Source organism: Camelus dromedarius, chromosome 8 (assembly GCF_036321535.1).
Source record: "Camelus dromedarius isolate mCamDro1 chromosome 8, mCamDro1.pat, whole genome shotgun sequence".
Lineage (NCBI taxonomy): Eukaryota > Metazoa > Chordata > Mammalia > Artiodactyla > Camelidae > Camelus > Camelus dromedarius.
In genome coordinates, this window is record NC_087443.1 from 1,810,821 (window position 1) to 1,828,569 (window position 17,749).

At 40.7% G+C, this 17,749-nt stretch overlaps 1 protein-coding gene across 14 annotated transcripts in view; it reads right to left on the reverse strand.

Moving 5' to 3' along the window:
- The window catches only part of RYR2 (ryanodine receptor 2), a 543,353-nt gene that overhangs the window by 255,761 nt on the left and 269,843 nt on the right, over positions 1–17,749 (reverse strand). For all 14 annotated transcript variants that reach the window (XR_010381799.1, XM_064487826.1, XM_064487825.1 and 11 more), the window contains 4 exons: positions 17,502–17,685; positions 15,615–15,750; positions 5,918–6,013; positions 307–425 (listed from right to left, as the gene is read on the reverse strand). Coding sequence is in view for 13 of the 14 variants with exons in the window: in XM_064487826.1 (XP_064343896.1) it covers positions 307–425; positions 5,918–6,013; positions 15,615–15,750; positions 17,502–17,685 (535 nt within the window). In the remaining variant the exon portion in view is untranslated. The remainder of the gene's footprint in view (positions 1–306; positions 426–5,917; positions 6,014–15,614; positions 15,751–17,501; positions 17,686–17,749) is intronic.

The following is a 17,749-nucleotide window of genomic DNA, read 5'->3' on the forward strand; positions in this document are numbered from 1 at the left end:
GAGAAACTGCTTTCAGGTAAAACTCCCACAGACACAAACAATCCCCTCCAGGTACCACTGACCCAGTCATTTCACACATGGCAGCAGCGCCCACTGCGTTCACGCCTCTCCTTCACACACAGATCGGGGACCACTCGTCCTCCCGTTGATGACATGAACAGACACGAAGCAGTGTGACCTGACTAAAGTTAAAAGGTAGAAAACACTCCCCCAAAATTTGACACCCCTTTTAAAAATGATTTTTTTTCAAAAATATTTTTTAAGTTATTCCAGAATTCATTTCTGGCCATAAAATAGTTTCCTTACCTTGTGATTTCTTCCATGCTTGTCTAAAAGTGAGATAATGGATTTAATATGCCCTTCTTTAATAATATTTAGAGCTTCTGGACTTTCTACTAACACACAGTGTAAAACTTCAAGAATACCTAAAGAAGAAAAGAAAAAGAGGGGAAGAATATAGTTAAGCACCTACAATAATCAGTGTCTTTCCTCTTCTTTATGCATTTGTTCAGGTGTTGAATGAACATAGTACAATACTCATGAGCTCGATGCATTTGTCGTAGGACACTGTGATAGGGGCAGGTGGTGTTTGGCAGGCAGGGCTGATGATCAGAGATGTTGGTATGAATGAGGACGAGGCAAAGACACAGTGTTCAGCTGAGTGAGCAGGTAATTATGCAGGTAGACATATGAAAGAAAGCAGCAATTAAGTGGGGCCTTAGAGAACTCATTCGTGATTGTTCTCCAGACAGCAAAGTAGGGTGCTAAAGTGCTGAGCGAAGTCTTCAATGGCAGGCACACTTGATGTGCCTGGGATCCAGACCAAACAGGGGCTGGGACAGGTGGCATAGGGCCACTTATGAAGCTTCTGGACACCGAACATCTAACCCTGCAACAATGCATCCCAACCCATGGAGATCATGACATTCTCCTGGAGGGTTATAGTAGGAAATGTTTCTTGGTTTGCAGAACAAGAGAAATACACAGAGCAACACAAAAATAAGTAGAAATATACAGTATATGAAACTGAGTAAGAAAGGTGATATTCCTAGGCATCAGCTATCAGAGAAGATAAAATGGAACAGATCCTTTTTTAAAGCTTAAAAAAGGATTAGAAAATAAATCTCATTACCTGAATTTTTAGTGTGAACTTGGAAAGCTAAATGGGTACGTGTGTATTTTTTCAGAGCAAGCCTGCCTTGTCAGCAATGAGAATGGAGTTCATGTGTATCAATTAAACGTAACATTCATAAAACACAACGTCTGTCGGAGAGTGCGGTATTGAGAAGGGGCCCAGAGGAACCTTGCAGAAAGGTTTACACCTTCCAAACGGAGCTCACTTTCTTAGCAGGTAAGTGTAAAGTAAAGCGCTCAGGCTTACAGACGGCAGAGCACAGAGGTAATTCGCTTCAGCTGTCACAGTCCACGCTTCATCCAGACCCCACCCCGTTACAAGACAAGAGCTGTTAATGTTACTTTCTTAACCAATGACTTAATTCTTTGAAATACAAAGGTATAAAGGTAAGTTTCTGGTGTGGTTCGAAATATGTTGCTGTGTTTCAACAATTGTGCCCGTTAAAAATTAAAGATAGCAGATAATGATAATACTAGAGGTTGATGGGTAAGTTAAAGATGACTTTTATATAAAGGTAAGGAAACTATTTCTGCTATGATTAAGAAGGTAAGCAATAAAATAGACTCATTAATTCCAAGCTAATAAACTAAAATAACAGAATGGGAAAAGCATTTTCACAGACAACATCCTATGTTATCCTGATGTGGGATTAATGTTTGTTTTCTCCCCGAACTTATCATTACAGAATACACGGACGCCTGTATTTATAAATAAAGCTGTACTGTGCGTACATGCCCGCTCGCTCACGTATCTTCTTGCCACTAAAAGTACGACCCTGCAACACTGCATCCTAACCAGTAGAGATCATTACACACTCTCCTGGAGTTCACAGTAGAAAATGTTTCTTAGTCAGCAAAACAAGAGGAATCTAGGAATGGTGCTTTTGCATTAAAAAGGCAGAGCTGAGTGGTTGCAGCAACAAAGCCCTCTGGTCCACAGGGCCTAAGATTTATTATCTGGCCTTTTACAGGAAACGTTTGCCAATCTCTGCTATAAAATATAATCATTACCAAGAAAACAGGTAGAAGATCAAGAAAAATACATTCTTTTTGTAAATAAACATTCATGAACAAATATTCATTAACCTCAATGAATCAGGAAAGATTAAAAATTAGACTTTTGGAAAGAACAATGCAGACTGTAAATTGTAAGAATGACAATACGAGAATATATCTCTGATTTTTCTCATATTCAGCCTATTGCAATAGAAGGCTTTCAGAGTTTGGGGTTTAACATTAAAACTTTTTTTCAATGGGGCCAGGTCAGATCCAACAAATAAACACTTAGTTGAAAAGAGCTCTAATTCTGACAATAAAAAGTCAGAGAAAACTGTTTTTAATTTTAGCTGTTGGAATAAACAGCTTTTATTTTTTATAGTAAGAAATTCCTAAAGGAAAACAAATTGGAAATGCCGAAAGAGTCATTTTCAAACAATAAAGACCTGCTAGATCTACCACATTGTGTGTATATTTAAATTATCCTGACGTATGCTCGAAACCTTAGGTGAAAAGTGAGACAGAGAAACAGTGTTTAACATTTTAAGGGCAACAGCTGATTAGAGATGATTTGAAAATTAAATTATAAATTCACTGAGTAAGACCTTGAAATTGCAACAGTACGTAACATTTATGGTCAGATTCTCAAAGAAAAAAGTTTAAGCTTGTATTTTTAAAGCTTGGCTAAAACCATCCTAAAGAAACACCCAGTCTTCAGAAATACATCAACTCAATCAACAGTTCTTGCTCATACAACTCTTTTGTCTTTTCAGTTAAATTTGGCCCAGACATAGTCCACATGAAGTCTGGGACAATGTCTAACTTCCGCTTTTTCCTCCCAAGAAATCCACAGTGGCTGCTCTTCTAAACTGGTCAGAGAGTCTAAAAAGGGCCTCATGCAGTGGTGATATATACGGTCGACTTCAGATGATGCAGAATGTGGAAAGGAAACCCAGCTGCCCATTCTGAGGCTGTCTGTCATGTAGTGAACCAGCAGCTGGCAGGGTGCAGACACTCCCGGGCCCTGCTGTAACTCCCATTCCCGCCCCTGGCAAGGGTCACTGCAGACTCCCGACCACCAGCTCCTGCATCCCTTTGCTTCAGGATTTGCTCTGCCCACAGTGGCAGCTGGAGGAGTCCCAGAATGAAAGCCCCTGGGAGCAGCACCACCCCAACGACAGAAGGGAAGTTGGTTACAAACACTTCCGACTCCCTCACCCTGCAGGTGGGATGTCACTAAGGCACGTGTTCTCTGCAGAATTTCCCCCAATAAAATAGTTCCAGACACTATGGGGTAACTTCTTATTAACATGCCCTCTCTGGACCCTTCCTCCTCCACCTTATCTCATGCCCACTCAGGTCCTGAATCAGCCCGCCCTTCTACTTCTGGTGGACCCCGAGGTGAGGTGAGCTGCTTCATCAGCACACCCCTCTGCTGACTGTCTTCATGCCCTCGTCGATCTCTCCCTAAGTCTGCAGGGCTTTATTTTGAGCTGTGCCCACTGCCCTTTTCCGAGGGCACTGAGAGCCTGTAGAGCCCCCCTCTGCTCTGCTGCTCAGACAGACAACATCCAAGCTACTCACACAGCTGGGGGACTGAGCAGAGTAGGTAGGGTGTGGTCCACAGCCTCAGATCAGACAGAAGATCAGATGATGCCTATGGAAGCGCTAAGTAAACAGTGAAGCACAACTGAAATACATTTTCACTTTTACTGTGTGTGTGCATCATAGATGCCTATCATTACTGATACTGTCTCTTTTAAGAACTAAGCAACATTCTACTTCCTCTAGGATAAAAAGCCATTCACAAAAAGCATAAATGTAACTACAGTAGAGAAAACTGTTTGGTGAGAAATATTTTAGATACTTAAAAACTCGGAGGCTACAAGGTACAGTGGACATATTTCAAGCCTGACACGAGGGAGCTGGTTTTCGTCTTGGCTACAGAAGTTAATTCTAGCATCTCAAAGTGGTAATTTCAATGTTCTATGCCTCGATTTATTCCTCTGTCAGTGAGAATGTTACCTTAAGCATCCTCTAAGGGTCCTTCCTACTCAGAATTTCACTCTGCTTCCTCCGAGCACAGGGCTGCTACTTGAGGTAGAACTGCCTGGGCGACAGGTGGATGGGGACAGGATGACAGCAGGTAGCGATTTGCAGCCAGTGGAATTGTGCTTCAGACTAAACTCTGGACTCTGAGTGGCTGAGCCTGAAGAACGCTCAGCTCTGCTCTTTCCTTCTCTCTCTCCTCTTCTCCTTTAAGCATTTTTGCTGTGCTTTTTTTTTTTTTTAAGTGAAGCAGCTGATTTGTCCAGCGTTTGTCCATTCTGAAGGCTGCTCTCTTCCTCTCTCTTTCTAGATACTTCCTGGGCCAGGGAAAGGGACCAGCACACTTTTTTTTATATCTACTGGAGCTTGCCAACAATTCTAGATGCTTTGGCCCAAGAACTGATCCATTTTTGCATCTCTACCATCATTCTGTTAGCACTAATCTGATCACTTCCTCCCAGTAGCTACTCAGTTTCTCCTTATTCAGTGCATTCTGCACTGATTCACAGTTGTCTCAGTCACACTGTGATGCCCTGAGAATCCTCATCTCATAATTCCTGTGCTTTTTTATCTCAACAATCTCCTTTTCTCCTGTTGCCGCCCAACAACCCAGCAATGCCTTAGAACTCATTGTTACTCAAATTTCTCTTAACTTTAGGTTCCTAACATCTTAAACTCTGAAATTTCGCTGTGACTTAAAAGTAACCTCCTTTGACCACAACCATCTGTTCTTCTTTCCATCTTCACTTGATTCCAACAAATCTGTCCGTAACTGGGTCTTTATGCGAAAATCATGGAATTATTTCTGTACTGACAGGTATTTTCTGAAGTGAATTCAAACACTCATTACTGCACTCATTCAGCAAATACCATGAAGCATCTACTAGGTGCCGGATGGTATGGCAGGTCCAGAGACTACAAAGATGAATAAAACCAGACTCCTACCTTCAAGGAATTCATTACCAGTGCAGGAGACGGAAAGGAAAAGTAAGCAACTAAAAGGGACATCAGTGCTGTGGAAGTGTGCTGTGGAATGCTATGCTGACAGATGGGGGAGCAACTGACTCAGCCTGGGGCGCCCCCGAGGCACCTGCAGAGCCCCAGAGCTCAGGCAGGCTTGGTAGCCACATGCACATCCCCACAACGCCAGCGTAAAGTAACACTGCTTGTTAGACACAGATGCATCAGACTTGTTGCCTTTAGATATTTCATAACGATGTTTATTAGTATTTACTAAACCCCTTTAATATAAAACTACTGTGCTATACGATTTGGAAAGCTAAATTTTTTTCCGAAATCAGGCCAAGTAATCATTTGAACACAAGTTAAAAATGGGAATTCCAAATCAATCCTTTTAAAAAAAATTCCATTTACTTAAACTAAAACTAAAACAAAAACAAAAGCAAAAACAGTTCACCCAGACCAATCCTTTTATTTGTATACTGCATTCATACTGCATTTGGAGTAACTGATTTGAAAAAGAATGGGAATTCTGACCTCGTAGTGGATTTCAAGACTTCATTCTTTTTAAAAATGCAAATAAGAGGATTATGGTTAGATTGCTAGAAACAACTCAGGAAAATGCCAATGATTTCATCAGTCAGTAAACTTTTTAACCTATTAAAGGGAAAACATTCATACTGCACTGAATCTCAGTTTGTTTTTATGCCTGAAAGGACACAAAACAGAAGAAAACGGGAATAATATAACATAATAAGGAGATAACTGGAAAACATACCGGAAGAAGCTTCCAGTCTTTCCAATCGGCTGATCAACCAGTCGAGGGAGCCAGAAAACTGAGCACAGTTTTTACGATTTCCTCTAATTAGAGCCGCTGCAAAACGAAAAAAGCAGATTTCAGTTACATAACTTTCTAGTTCAAAATGCAAGGTAAGCTAATAGTAGCTGGAAAGTGTTGGTTCAAAAACAAAATACCTTTACTTTATACCTAAAACATTTATACAAATACACACATACATACATACATACAATTGAGACATTTAAAAAAAAGAACTGATATTCATTAATGAGAACTGAAGAAACATTGCTTATTAGAAGGAACGTGCTTTGAGAACACTACACTCCATACTGGGAAGAAATACTGGAGGGCAGTGGGAGCCACTGCGCTGGGGATTTCCTCATTTGGGTCCTCACACTGCTTTTAGTCAGCTGGGAGACTAAATTATTTAATTTCCCTAGAGCTCAATTTTCTCACCTGTGTAATGAAGAAGTTAAGGGAACACCAGTTCTCCTGAACATGCAGCACAAAATACTACTAGGTATGACTAGTAACTATAACAGACATATAAAGAGATGTAATTAAATGTTACGGGGAAAAGAGGCTAGGAGGGCCAGTGGCTAACAAGTGTGAAAACCTTTTCCCCCGTATCTCTTTTTTCCAGGTAAAAATTCACAATGCACACTAAAGACTCTAAGAAGTAACTCCTGCAGTCAAGCCACCTCCTCTAACCTTTGCTTAACCTAGTGTTTCCTGCACTTCTTTGACCAAAGAACCCATCTTACGTGAAATTCCTGTGACCCTTCTGATCTTTCAATCCAACTAATACACTCCAGTTAAAACTTGTTTCTAAATCATTCCATTCTTTCAAAGCAAATGTGATGTCTTACATAAATTCTACTTGTACATCCACAAGATTGTCCAGAAAGAATGTAATTGTTTATAAAAGGCTGGTGAGATTTTTATAAAATATGATGCTTAATGTGAAAAAGCTGTTGCTGTAAGAAAAATCGCCATTTAAAATCTGCTGGTGCTAGGGAGCAGTTTGAAAACCTGAGATTTGAGAATACCCCGTTTATCTCGTTAACAGCAAAACAGAAGAGACCCAATAGCTACGGAGTTCAATCAGGCTTAAAGACTCCCTTCACATTTCCTCCTTCCTCCCCAAAAAGTTGTTATCTGACCTGAGAGGAAGAAAAGAAATAACGACAGAAAGGACAGGAAGGTTTCGGTTCTTACAACAGCGTAAGAAAAGCTCTTTTGTAAACAGAGTCCCTGCAACATCTGTACAAATATTAAAAGATGATGCACTGAATTACTTTGGCTCTCCAGCTCTGGGACCAGCAGCCCCCAACAAAAGCCAGCTACACACACACACACACACACACACACACACACACACACGGACAAGGGAGTCAAGGATGAGGCGTAGTGGAGGAATGAGGAGTCCTATATGCTCAGTGGGATTTCTAATTTTAACATGTAAGAATATCTGTTCCTGACTTAGAACAACAGCAACTGGGGGAAAGTACATGATGAAGTTTTGGAATCTTCACTGAATTTCATTTGTTTAAAATTTAACCCATTCCTTTAACTCTACCTTTTTATTTTAAAATGCAAGATATTAAATATTTTCTAGAGGTCAAATGTTAGAGAAAAGGTAATTCTTGAAGGAAACTAATAATGCACAAATAAGCCATTTTAATAAACCATGGAATATTTAAGAAAACCACACAGTAGGTCACAAAGAAAACACTAAATTTACCGCAAACAGAAATGGTACCTAGGCTTATGCTTTCTGACAACAATGTAATGAAACTTCAGGTCAGTAAGAAAAGCAGAAACAAAAATAAAACTTGAGCACATAAACATTTAAAATCTCTCCTAATTAATTTTCTAGTCAACGAGGGAATCAACATCACATTTACAGAATACCTAGAAAATATAAAAAAAATAGGAATGCTGCCTTACACAAACAATGGTAGATGGTCAAAACTGTAGTCAGAGAAAAATTAACACTTTAAGTGCTAAGTAAGAGGGTGAGAAATGTTAACTAAACATTCCTTTCAAAATACAGGGGAAAATATAAAAATAAGTAGAATTGGAAAAAACAAATAGCAATAAAAGTAGAAATTAATACACTGGAAATGGTAGAAGTGATCTATGTAATAAGTTGAAATAGTAGGACTGATCAACATAGTTAAGGACTCTGTTTAAATATGAGCTAAACAACGATTTTAATCAAGAAGAAAAGAGAAAAAGAACAAAATTATAGAGAGAAAGGAATTACAAACAGTGCCACTTTATCTCTATAGTGGATTTTTGAACATTTAGGAAAAAGGATGGTCTCCAAATATGTATTTTTTCACCCAGAATTAACCCAAAGGAGAAAATCTGAACAGAATAACAAACCATGGGTAGTACTGAGAAGTGTCTCAAAGACCAAACATTTTTTTCTATGTTTAAGAAAGAAGTCATTTCTATACTAAAGTGTTTCAAAGTAAAGAAACTAAGAAAACCTCCCCACTTATTTTACAGACAGTATACCTTTGATGCCAATGCCTAACAGAGAGTGTGCATGTAAGAAAACCAGAGGGAACTCTCACCTACGAATATGGATCCAGAAATCTTATACAAGGATGGTATTGGAAAATCATTCAGCAGTGAGCTGGCAGCATTAACTCAAGTGAGGGTTCATTATTCCAGTAAGACAGAAATGCATTAGGAAATCTGTTAATAAGTCAAAGATGAAACATGATGATCTCGACAAACTTTAAAAATGTATATATTCTTTATCAAAAAATTTTAACTCAGTAAAACAGAATGCCTCGTGAACATGATGAATGTATGTGTGCACGTGCAGAGGATCTCTTACAGATAAACGGGGTATGTGACTTATAATTCAGCAAATTAGTCATGAAGAAATCAGTTAAAGCAAGTTTCTCAAGTATTATAAGAGTATACAGAGAAATACAAGGGAGTACATCACGACACCATTTACAAAGCAAAGCACCGGGAAAGGCGTGCATGTGGGCTGAGTAACTGATGGCGTGTCCCACAGCAGGGTGGTTCACATCCACTGAAACCTGGGGAGGGTCTGCAGTTACGGCCAAGGAACGATGCCCAATACAGACATCAGTGGAAACAAACACTACAAAGGAATACTGAGAAAATGGCCCCATTTTTGTGAAGTAAATGTATATACTCCACATAAGTATATGCACAGAATGAAGAAACTGTTTTTGGAGTATTTCTTAGAGAACGAGAGCTGACTTTTTGAGAAATGTATCCTGAGAAAAGCCTAGGATAGAAACAGACCCTGAGGAACTTTGATAAGGATGAGACAGCTCTCCCCGAGTCAAAAGGGGAAATTGTCTTCTTCAGAAATGGGGAGTTGAGTGGAGCGAGGAGGAAAGAGGGGCATGCTTGGTGATACGACTGTGCACACAGACCCCCTGAAGCCACAATAAATTCTGTAAAATAAGTAAATCAATCACAAATGCTCAGTAAGAACCTGTGAAGAGGTGACGTTTTGTGGCCAAGATATTATGTAACCTCAGAGGAACAACAGACAATCATGAAGAAGCATGAAAGCAGGAAACAGTGTAACCGAACAACTCCCCAAAATGTACAGACACCAAGGGAAAGCCTGAAGCCTGTCTCCGTCCGTGAAATTGGAACTTGGACAGAGCTAACTAAAGCCTCAGGGGATCGGGCCACGGCTGATGTCTTAGCAGGACAGGGATCTGCACAGGCACGCACGATGCTAGTGTATGTGTGTGCATGTGGGTGTGTGAAATGGTTTGCATGTATTTAATGTTATATTTAAATTCAAAGAAACATTTTTCAAGGTTATACACTAAAAAGAATGGTTACATTTAAAAGTTGTTTCTACCTTCTTTTTTATTAATTAGCTAAATTTTTATAATGAAGATGTATTAATTTTAAAGTTAAATAATAAGGGGGGGTGGGTACAGCTCAGTGGTAGAGCGCGTGCTCCTTAGTAGCATGCGCGAGATCCTGAGTTCAATCCCCAGTACCACAACTAAAATAAATACATAAATAAACCTAATTACCCCGCCCCCTCAAAATTAAATACTACAGCTACTTTCTTTTTAAAAAGAGAAAGGAAAAGCAACTACAGCGGCAGTTGCTCTCAGACGTCTCAACATGACAGTGGCAACTTCGGGTGGTGCTTCAAGGTTCATAAGCAAACTCAAGACAAATGTTGTTTCCTCAATGCCCGACAAGAATGCCATACCCTAAAATACTCCGTAATTGCTGGCTAATTGGCCTTGAAGAGAGTTAGCAAGACCTTACACTCGCCATTCTATTTTTCTTCACTTTAAAAAATATTAATGTAAATGCATTAGGCACTAGGGTTGGCACTGTGAACATGAGCTTGAATAAAATGTGAATATAATACAATGGTTTGCAAGTCTTCTTCTAGCCTATTTTAAGCTCATTTAGATCTGACACTGTCTTTACTACACCTTTGCACGCTGTCTGAAACTCGAAGGCATGTTATTTCTTAATGAATAAATAGTATCTAGTCTCTTATGGAACAAGAAGATCAGTGGTTAGGTGCAGTCCAACTTCAAGACGACAAAAACATTTTGAATTAAGCTCTTACCAAGGAAGTGCTAGTTCACTGAACCAATTTTCTATAATGTTAAATAACTCATTAAATCTTTAAACTTTTATCCAGTCAGAATACAAAATGCAAGTCATGTGGCAGTTAACTGAAAAATTATTATTGTTTAAAAAATATTCTGCATTTCTTATCAGCATCATAACATCCCTGCGTCCTCGTGCTCTTGTGGTTTCAAGTCTGGATAAAGCCTCACTTAAATTCCTTGTCTGGCCTCTTAAGTTTCTAGAGTCCAGGGACTCAGGTCAGTAACAATTTGGGTGGATTTGCCGGCATGAATACATTGGCCAAAAATGGCATGAGTGTTTCCCATGGGTCCTAGGGAGAGAGCATCTCTGTAGGGTCAGCCTGAGTCCATGCCGGAGGGCCACCGGGAGCAGTAGAAAGACTGCAGGGAAAAGAGGCGGCAGGTAGACTACTGGCTGCTTGTAAGCCAGGGAAGGCGCTGCAAACAGCCACCCAGAACAGAGCTGCAGCTGCCAGGTCACAGGCACAGGGGCATGGCTAGAAACGCCCAGCATGCCCTGCAGAGAGTCCGCTCTCAGCCACTGACAGCCCCCAGCGACATCAGCTTTCACCTTCCCACCGAGGAGGAGCTGCTGTCTCCTCCCCTCCCTCTGTCCTCACATGGCAAAAAGCACCTTCCTTGGAAAGTAAAGAGCAGCGTGTGTGCACTCAGCACACAGCGGGGCTGGGACTTAAAGGCAGGCAGTTCTGATTCCAGAGTCTGTGCTCAGGTCCTAGACTATGCTGCACTCCCTCCCATCTCTTCCTGCTGCTGGTAGTGTATAAGCAGATAAGAAAGTACCTCACAAAACTGGTTATGAAATGAGTTTTCATTAAAATTTATGACTCTTATTTCATAGCCATGAGATTATTACCAAGTTGGAAAAAATCGTGTCTTATTTATAAAATGCCTTTTCAGGATTTCCTGGAGAACAAGATAGGAAATACCTGTATGTACAATCACAAGAAGAACACCTGCTATGTGCATGTTTGAAGCCAAGGCCTTTCTTTCTCACGTCTTGACTGCCTTCCCCCAGTATTTTAGGGCATTCAGGAAGATCTACCTCCCTAAGACCCCAGAGAAATGATCTGGGAATGCAAAAATCTTAAGGATTCAGAAACTGGTAACTTCTGCCATCCTAAAAGAGTAGCATTCTATTCTGTCTGTTTCGTACTCTGAAATTTCCTAAAATGAGTATTCATAGAGAGTCTGCCAAAGATTATTTCTCAGACATCTTTAGAAAATCATCCTGGCTTGCAAGCCTCCTGCAGATTAATTGTGTGGATGTCAGAAAAGATGTATGAAAGCATGCCATGGTAATGCTTCTCAAACTATGAATACTGGTGCCCATGAGACCCTTAGGTCCTCCCGATGGCAGGCTCACACATCTACTGTTGTCGTTCTCCACCTAAAACACATATTAACTATATCCATGTCAAATTTTAAAATTGTTACAGATGATCATTCCCACCTCCTCCTTTTCTAACCAGGCTAAATAAGCCTGCTGAAGTAAAAGAGGAAGAAGGCTGATTTCACACCAGAACCTCCTGAGAGAATCTACTGTCCACCTTTCTGCAAGAATAGGGAGGAGGCTTAATAAATCTGGACTGGGTACTTGACCCAAACTTTCTGACAGCTGTGTAAAGAGGGACAGTGAGATACCAGGATCTTACTGAACTCCAAGCACTGCTGCCGACCGGAGACAACCCCACCACGGCAAACACCCACGTACGCACACAGGCCTGCCCCTCTTGTGAGCACCCTGGCTGCAGCAGAAACTACTGGCAGCAGACGGTTCTTAAGTCAACCAGATTTTATTCTATTTTTTATGATCATGAAATCAGTGTTCACTACAATAAAAACAGAAAATCAAGAGTTGTCAAAGGAACATTTACACCACAAAATCTCTCATAATTCTACCTCCTGAAACAACCGTCAGTAAAACTACCACGTGTACTGAAAGGGAGTCTCTTTATATGCACTTTACATGCACTGACCTAAATGCTCTATGTGTCACCTCAACTGGAATTAATACATTGGCTTTTCTTTTCATCATCAATTTTCCAGCATTATACATTTCTGTTGCCTGTTTTTTCAATTATAAAAATAATACATGTAAATAGATTAAGAATAAATATGTAATAGAACACACAGAAAAATAAAAGAGCTCCCAAGAAGCAGCCACCTATGTTTTTCTGTGCATCCGTTAGAATGTCGAATGTTTATACAAGAATGTATCTTTCTCTACATATTTTTAATTTTATGGAATTGGAATCTAAGTTTACATCCTTGCTTTTTTTTTTTTTAACTTAATACCATGTCCTAGATTGCCATACTAAAAAGACCAGCACTCTAGCCTATTTCATACAATTTTCCAAATGGTGTATTTAATCTCAATTTTCAGTGATAACTCAGCACTACACTTTAGAGGTGTACCATTACTTATGTAACCAACCCCTGTTGACAGAAAAATTGTTTTCAATTTTTATGCCACTTATAAACAATTTTGCAGTGGACATCCTTTGTACTCTGGTACAAATGTATCTCTAAAATACATTTCTTAAAGTAGAAATTCTGAGAGTAAAAGGATATATATATATATATATATATATATATATATATATGTAAATTTTTATGTATACTATCATTAATTTACACTTCCACCAGGAAGATATTACCCAACATTTTCCCCAGTGACAGGTGCTACCAAGGTTTTTGTCTGTGCCAATCTAACAAGTGAAATCTGCTCTTTATTTATTATTTTAATTTCCATCTCTTTATTGTCATGTTGAGACTCTTGTTTATCTATTGCTCTGGGAACTACCTGTGGCCACCTGTCATCTGTTTTTCTATTAGATGAAATTAATTTTTCTTACAGATTTATGAAAACTCTACATATTACAGAAACTGGGCCTTTGTCTTTCATACAGATTGCATATTTTACAAAATTCTCATTTGTTTTTTATTTTGTAATATTTATCCTCAAAGTTTTAATTTTTATGTAGTCAAATTTATCAGTCTTTTAGTAACTATAAGTTAGTCCCTTACTAACATGATTTAATAGTAACTTGTATCGAGATGGCAGAGGCAGTAAAGTCAGGAACGGCACTCACTGTGGCTAGCTTTGTGATTCACAGTGTCCGTCTTACTTCACCATAAGCTTCATGAGAGCAGGGACTAGATCCTGTTCACAACTGTGCCTCGTTGCCCAGAGCAGGGCACCTCCCTTAGCAGGCATCAATTAATCTTTGATGAACAGATGAAGCTTCTATGAAACCTAGACCCACTAGACTCCAAGTCCATGTTCCCCCAATGTGACACAGACTCTGTTACAAAGGACACCCTGTCAGGATCCTGTACAAGGAATTAAGAGGCAAGGCACTCGGGAAAACAGACAAAAGGGAAAAGGAAGCTTTTCTGAGGAGAGGTTCACACACACACACACACACACACACACACACACACACACACACACAGAGGGGCAGGGGATTGACAAAAACCCTCTCAGGAGTAGCAGTGTGGAAACACAAAAGTTACAGTTAAGAATGCGTGTGCGTATGTGCATGTGTAGAAAGTATATTTAGAAATTGTGTCTCTTGTTTCATGAAAAAATGAGTTTAAAAGCCATAAAACATGCACTGCTTGAAATCACTGTGTGTTATCTTAGAGATATTTAGGGCTATTATACTGTTATCATCCATCAAGACATGAGTTTTCGGGGGTTCTAATTACGTCTATTTTAACAGCTCCCTTAAATCCTTCATTAATCAAATGGGATGTAAAGAATTAAGGAAATAAATGCATATATTTAAGAAACATATGCCATATATCTATTTCAGTATAAATACATGTTTACTGTATATCAAATCTCTGATATAAATAATTCTAAACCCTCTGGAGGTACAGCACTGGACTGGAGGTAAGGGCAGGAAGGACGTGATGCCGGGTGACTAGAGATGAAGTGAGGTCACAGGTGAAAAGGAAAGGGCAGACTAGCCCTGCAATTTGAGTACCCCAAAGACCAGAACAAGAGGTGACACACCAGGCATCAGAGTCAGTGAAATGCAGAAAGACGTGTGTGAGGGCCCCCTGGTGTCTGAAATACAGGTGGTGGAGACAAGAAGCAGAGGCACAGAGATCAACCAGAAACCTGACAATCTCCAGCTATCAACACGGCCCCAGGTGCCTCTCCCTCAAACACTGGCCGAGCAGCAGCCAGGGAGCTGGCGTGGAGGCTGCCGGCCTATGGGATGTGCGCTGCTGTGTTCAGAGAACGGGAGGAAACCGAGAGCCAGCACGCATTCGCAATAATCACAATGCCATGCCTTCAGCTAATCCAGAATCTTCCTTGCTCCATCCACGAGTTCCAAGTGAAGTTTCTTTTCTAAGACATATTTAAAAGGCAAAAACAACAAGAACAAAAAGAGAAGTTGCTGAAGAAAGTCTTACTATGTCAGTGAGGGAGAAGATGATAACTAAGGTGTCCAAAAGAAACAGGAACACGTGTGAAGAACAGTACTGTGCTATGCTAAGCCTCTGACACCCATCGCCACACTGAAGGCAGCCAACAGCCTTGGGGAGGGCTGCCTCCCGCCAAGAGGAGCGCAGCGTCAAGCCCCGCCGCTGCTGCTGAGGGTGCACCAAGGGTGCCTGGGAGCTGCAAGTGCAGGTCCCAACAGGCCCGGAGGAGGAGACCGGTGGGGAGCCCGGACAACATGGGACTGCGAGAAGACTGGCTCTTGCGGAACTAACTTCAGAGTCGGAAAAGAAAACAGTTAACGCGCATCCATACAGAGGCCCCTTGCCTACAAAACTACACCCGAGACGACCCTCCCCCTTAAACAAAGGCAAAGCTGCTGCTCTGGCCACATATCACACTCAGAGATGGATTCGGATATGAAACATCATTGACTTCAGTGCAACTAAAGGAACACTTGAAGGCCTCGATTAAGAAGCATGTGATAAAACTGCTGTAATTTATGCAATCATGTTGAATAGACAAGAGTCCCTTGCTTTGAAAACCCAGTCATACTGCTTACCCAGCAACTCGTACAGAGAATTCAGAATTGATTTCCACGACTCCCCGGCTTCTCTGCCGGCAACGTCAGCAAAGTGAGCGGCACTGCTGTAGACATGCAGCCTGTCTATGCATTCCAGCACAAGGTTGATCATTCCCTGCAGGGGTCGAAAACCACCATCAGAAACTGCAACTCTGCTCACAGACAAGAGGTGCTAAGTTGATTAAAAAAAAAAAAAAGGCCGGCTTAAATAAGTCTGTTAATCATAAAGAAAATTGAAATCGTTTATTCGAAGGACAGGAAGAAACCCACTTGCACGTGAAATAAAATGATCTTGAAATAATTCAAGTGCCTTTTCAATCCTGAGTGCTGTTCTCAACAGAAGCAGAACGATATAAAAATGTGTACTTCACCCTTAGATCTGCAAGGCTTGAGAGTAGACTAATGACTCAGTCATCACAGTATTTATTCTCCCGTGAGTAAGTGAAGGGGTTCAGAGTGTGCCACCCCAAAATACGCCACTTTGGCATAAGGATTATTTTGGGCTGAAGGCAACTGAGAAAAGCAAACACAAGAAAAATTCTCTACCCTTCTCTGCCCTGCCAGGAAGGACGGAAGGACGACTGAGACCATGCCAGGGTCTCACCAGCCCAGACCTGCACAAAGCAATCTATGTGAACTGGCCCTTCTTGTCCACTGGTTTCCCAATGTACTTACCGTCCCACAATTTGCTGCACCGAGAAGTTCAAAATTCCTCTCCTTTGTCTTATCACTTCTCCACAAATTTACTGTTCTTTGTGTTAAAAGGCTATATAAAACTAAGTTCTAATCACCTCTTTGAGTTAATCATTACTGAGCACTCCCATGAAGGCACACAATGTACACTTTAATAATCTATTTGTTTTTCACTTGTTCATCTGTCTTTTGTCAGTCTAACTTGCGGGCCCCAACCAATGAACCTCAGGTGAGTAGAGGAAAATGAGCCCTTACTCCCACGTGAGCAGAAGAGCAGGTCCTCACTCTCAGGGATGACATCATCATGGACACTGGCATCATCACCATTATTACTTTTAATATTTAACTGAAGATGTAATCAATTAATAAAGAAAAGCTCATGAAAATATGTATCTTTAAAGCAAATCAAAAATTCATTATAGAAATTTGTAAGATGCTGTCTAAATTTGAAATTATGCTTTTGTTATCATTGCTAGATCAAGGTTGTCAAATGAGGCAACGCACGTGAAAGGAATGCTATCAAGAGCTGACCAATTAAATTAACTCATTTCACACAGGGTATTTGTGGCCCAAAGAAGATTTCTAGGTCCCCATGGACACTGTCTTTCTAGTGGAACTTTCCTAAGATGAAATCACACGCAGAAACTTACTATACGTGAAAGGAGAAAGGAGGGTTGCCCTGCCCAGGCAGAGAGCCTGCAGCCCAGCTCCTCAGGTGGCCCCGCCCCCGGGCAGACTCCATCCCCAACCAAAGCTCCTGGCGAACCCTAAGGCACTTCCCAGGAGCCCCAAGGAGCCAGCTCAACAGTTTGGAAACCCTCGTGCTTTCCAAAGCCTGTATTCATTTAGACACTTTGAGTATCCATTTTTTATACCTAGCAGAAAGCAAATGACAGTGCAGCAAATGATCAGAGTGAAGACTGAGCAGACAGTGAAAGAAAACATCCTTTGCCAAGGGAGCAAAGACTTTCATCTTTTAAAATTAATACTTTGTGAATGAGAAATAAAAATAATTGCAGGATTTCTCCATGGCCTGGTCCCCTTGTTCCCTTGTAGAGTAGAACACCTGCTCATCTGCATCTCAAAATGCAAATGTCAAATACAGTCTTCCCACCAAAAAGTTGTTTCTCCAAGACAACGACAGAAGAGAGATGAATATTGGCAGAAACTTACCTCTTCCTGGAAGAGATTCTGCCGGTTCTTCAGAGCTCGTAATCTGTTCTGTTTGTCTTCATGCTCTAAGTGCTCCTCTGGTGGGTGGAAGTAACCGATCAAGTCCTGCAGACTTAGACTCACAGACTCGATAGGTAAGTCTACTGCGGAAGCCTTCACTTTTTTGCTGAGAGCATCAAGGCCCCTAAAATAAATAACAAACATTTCTCTACATCAGTGATTCCCAATTTTGTTCTATTACTTTTTAG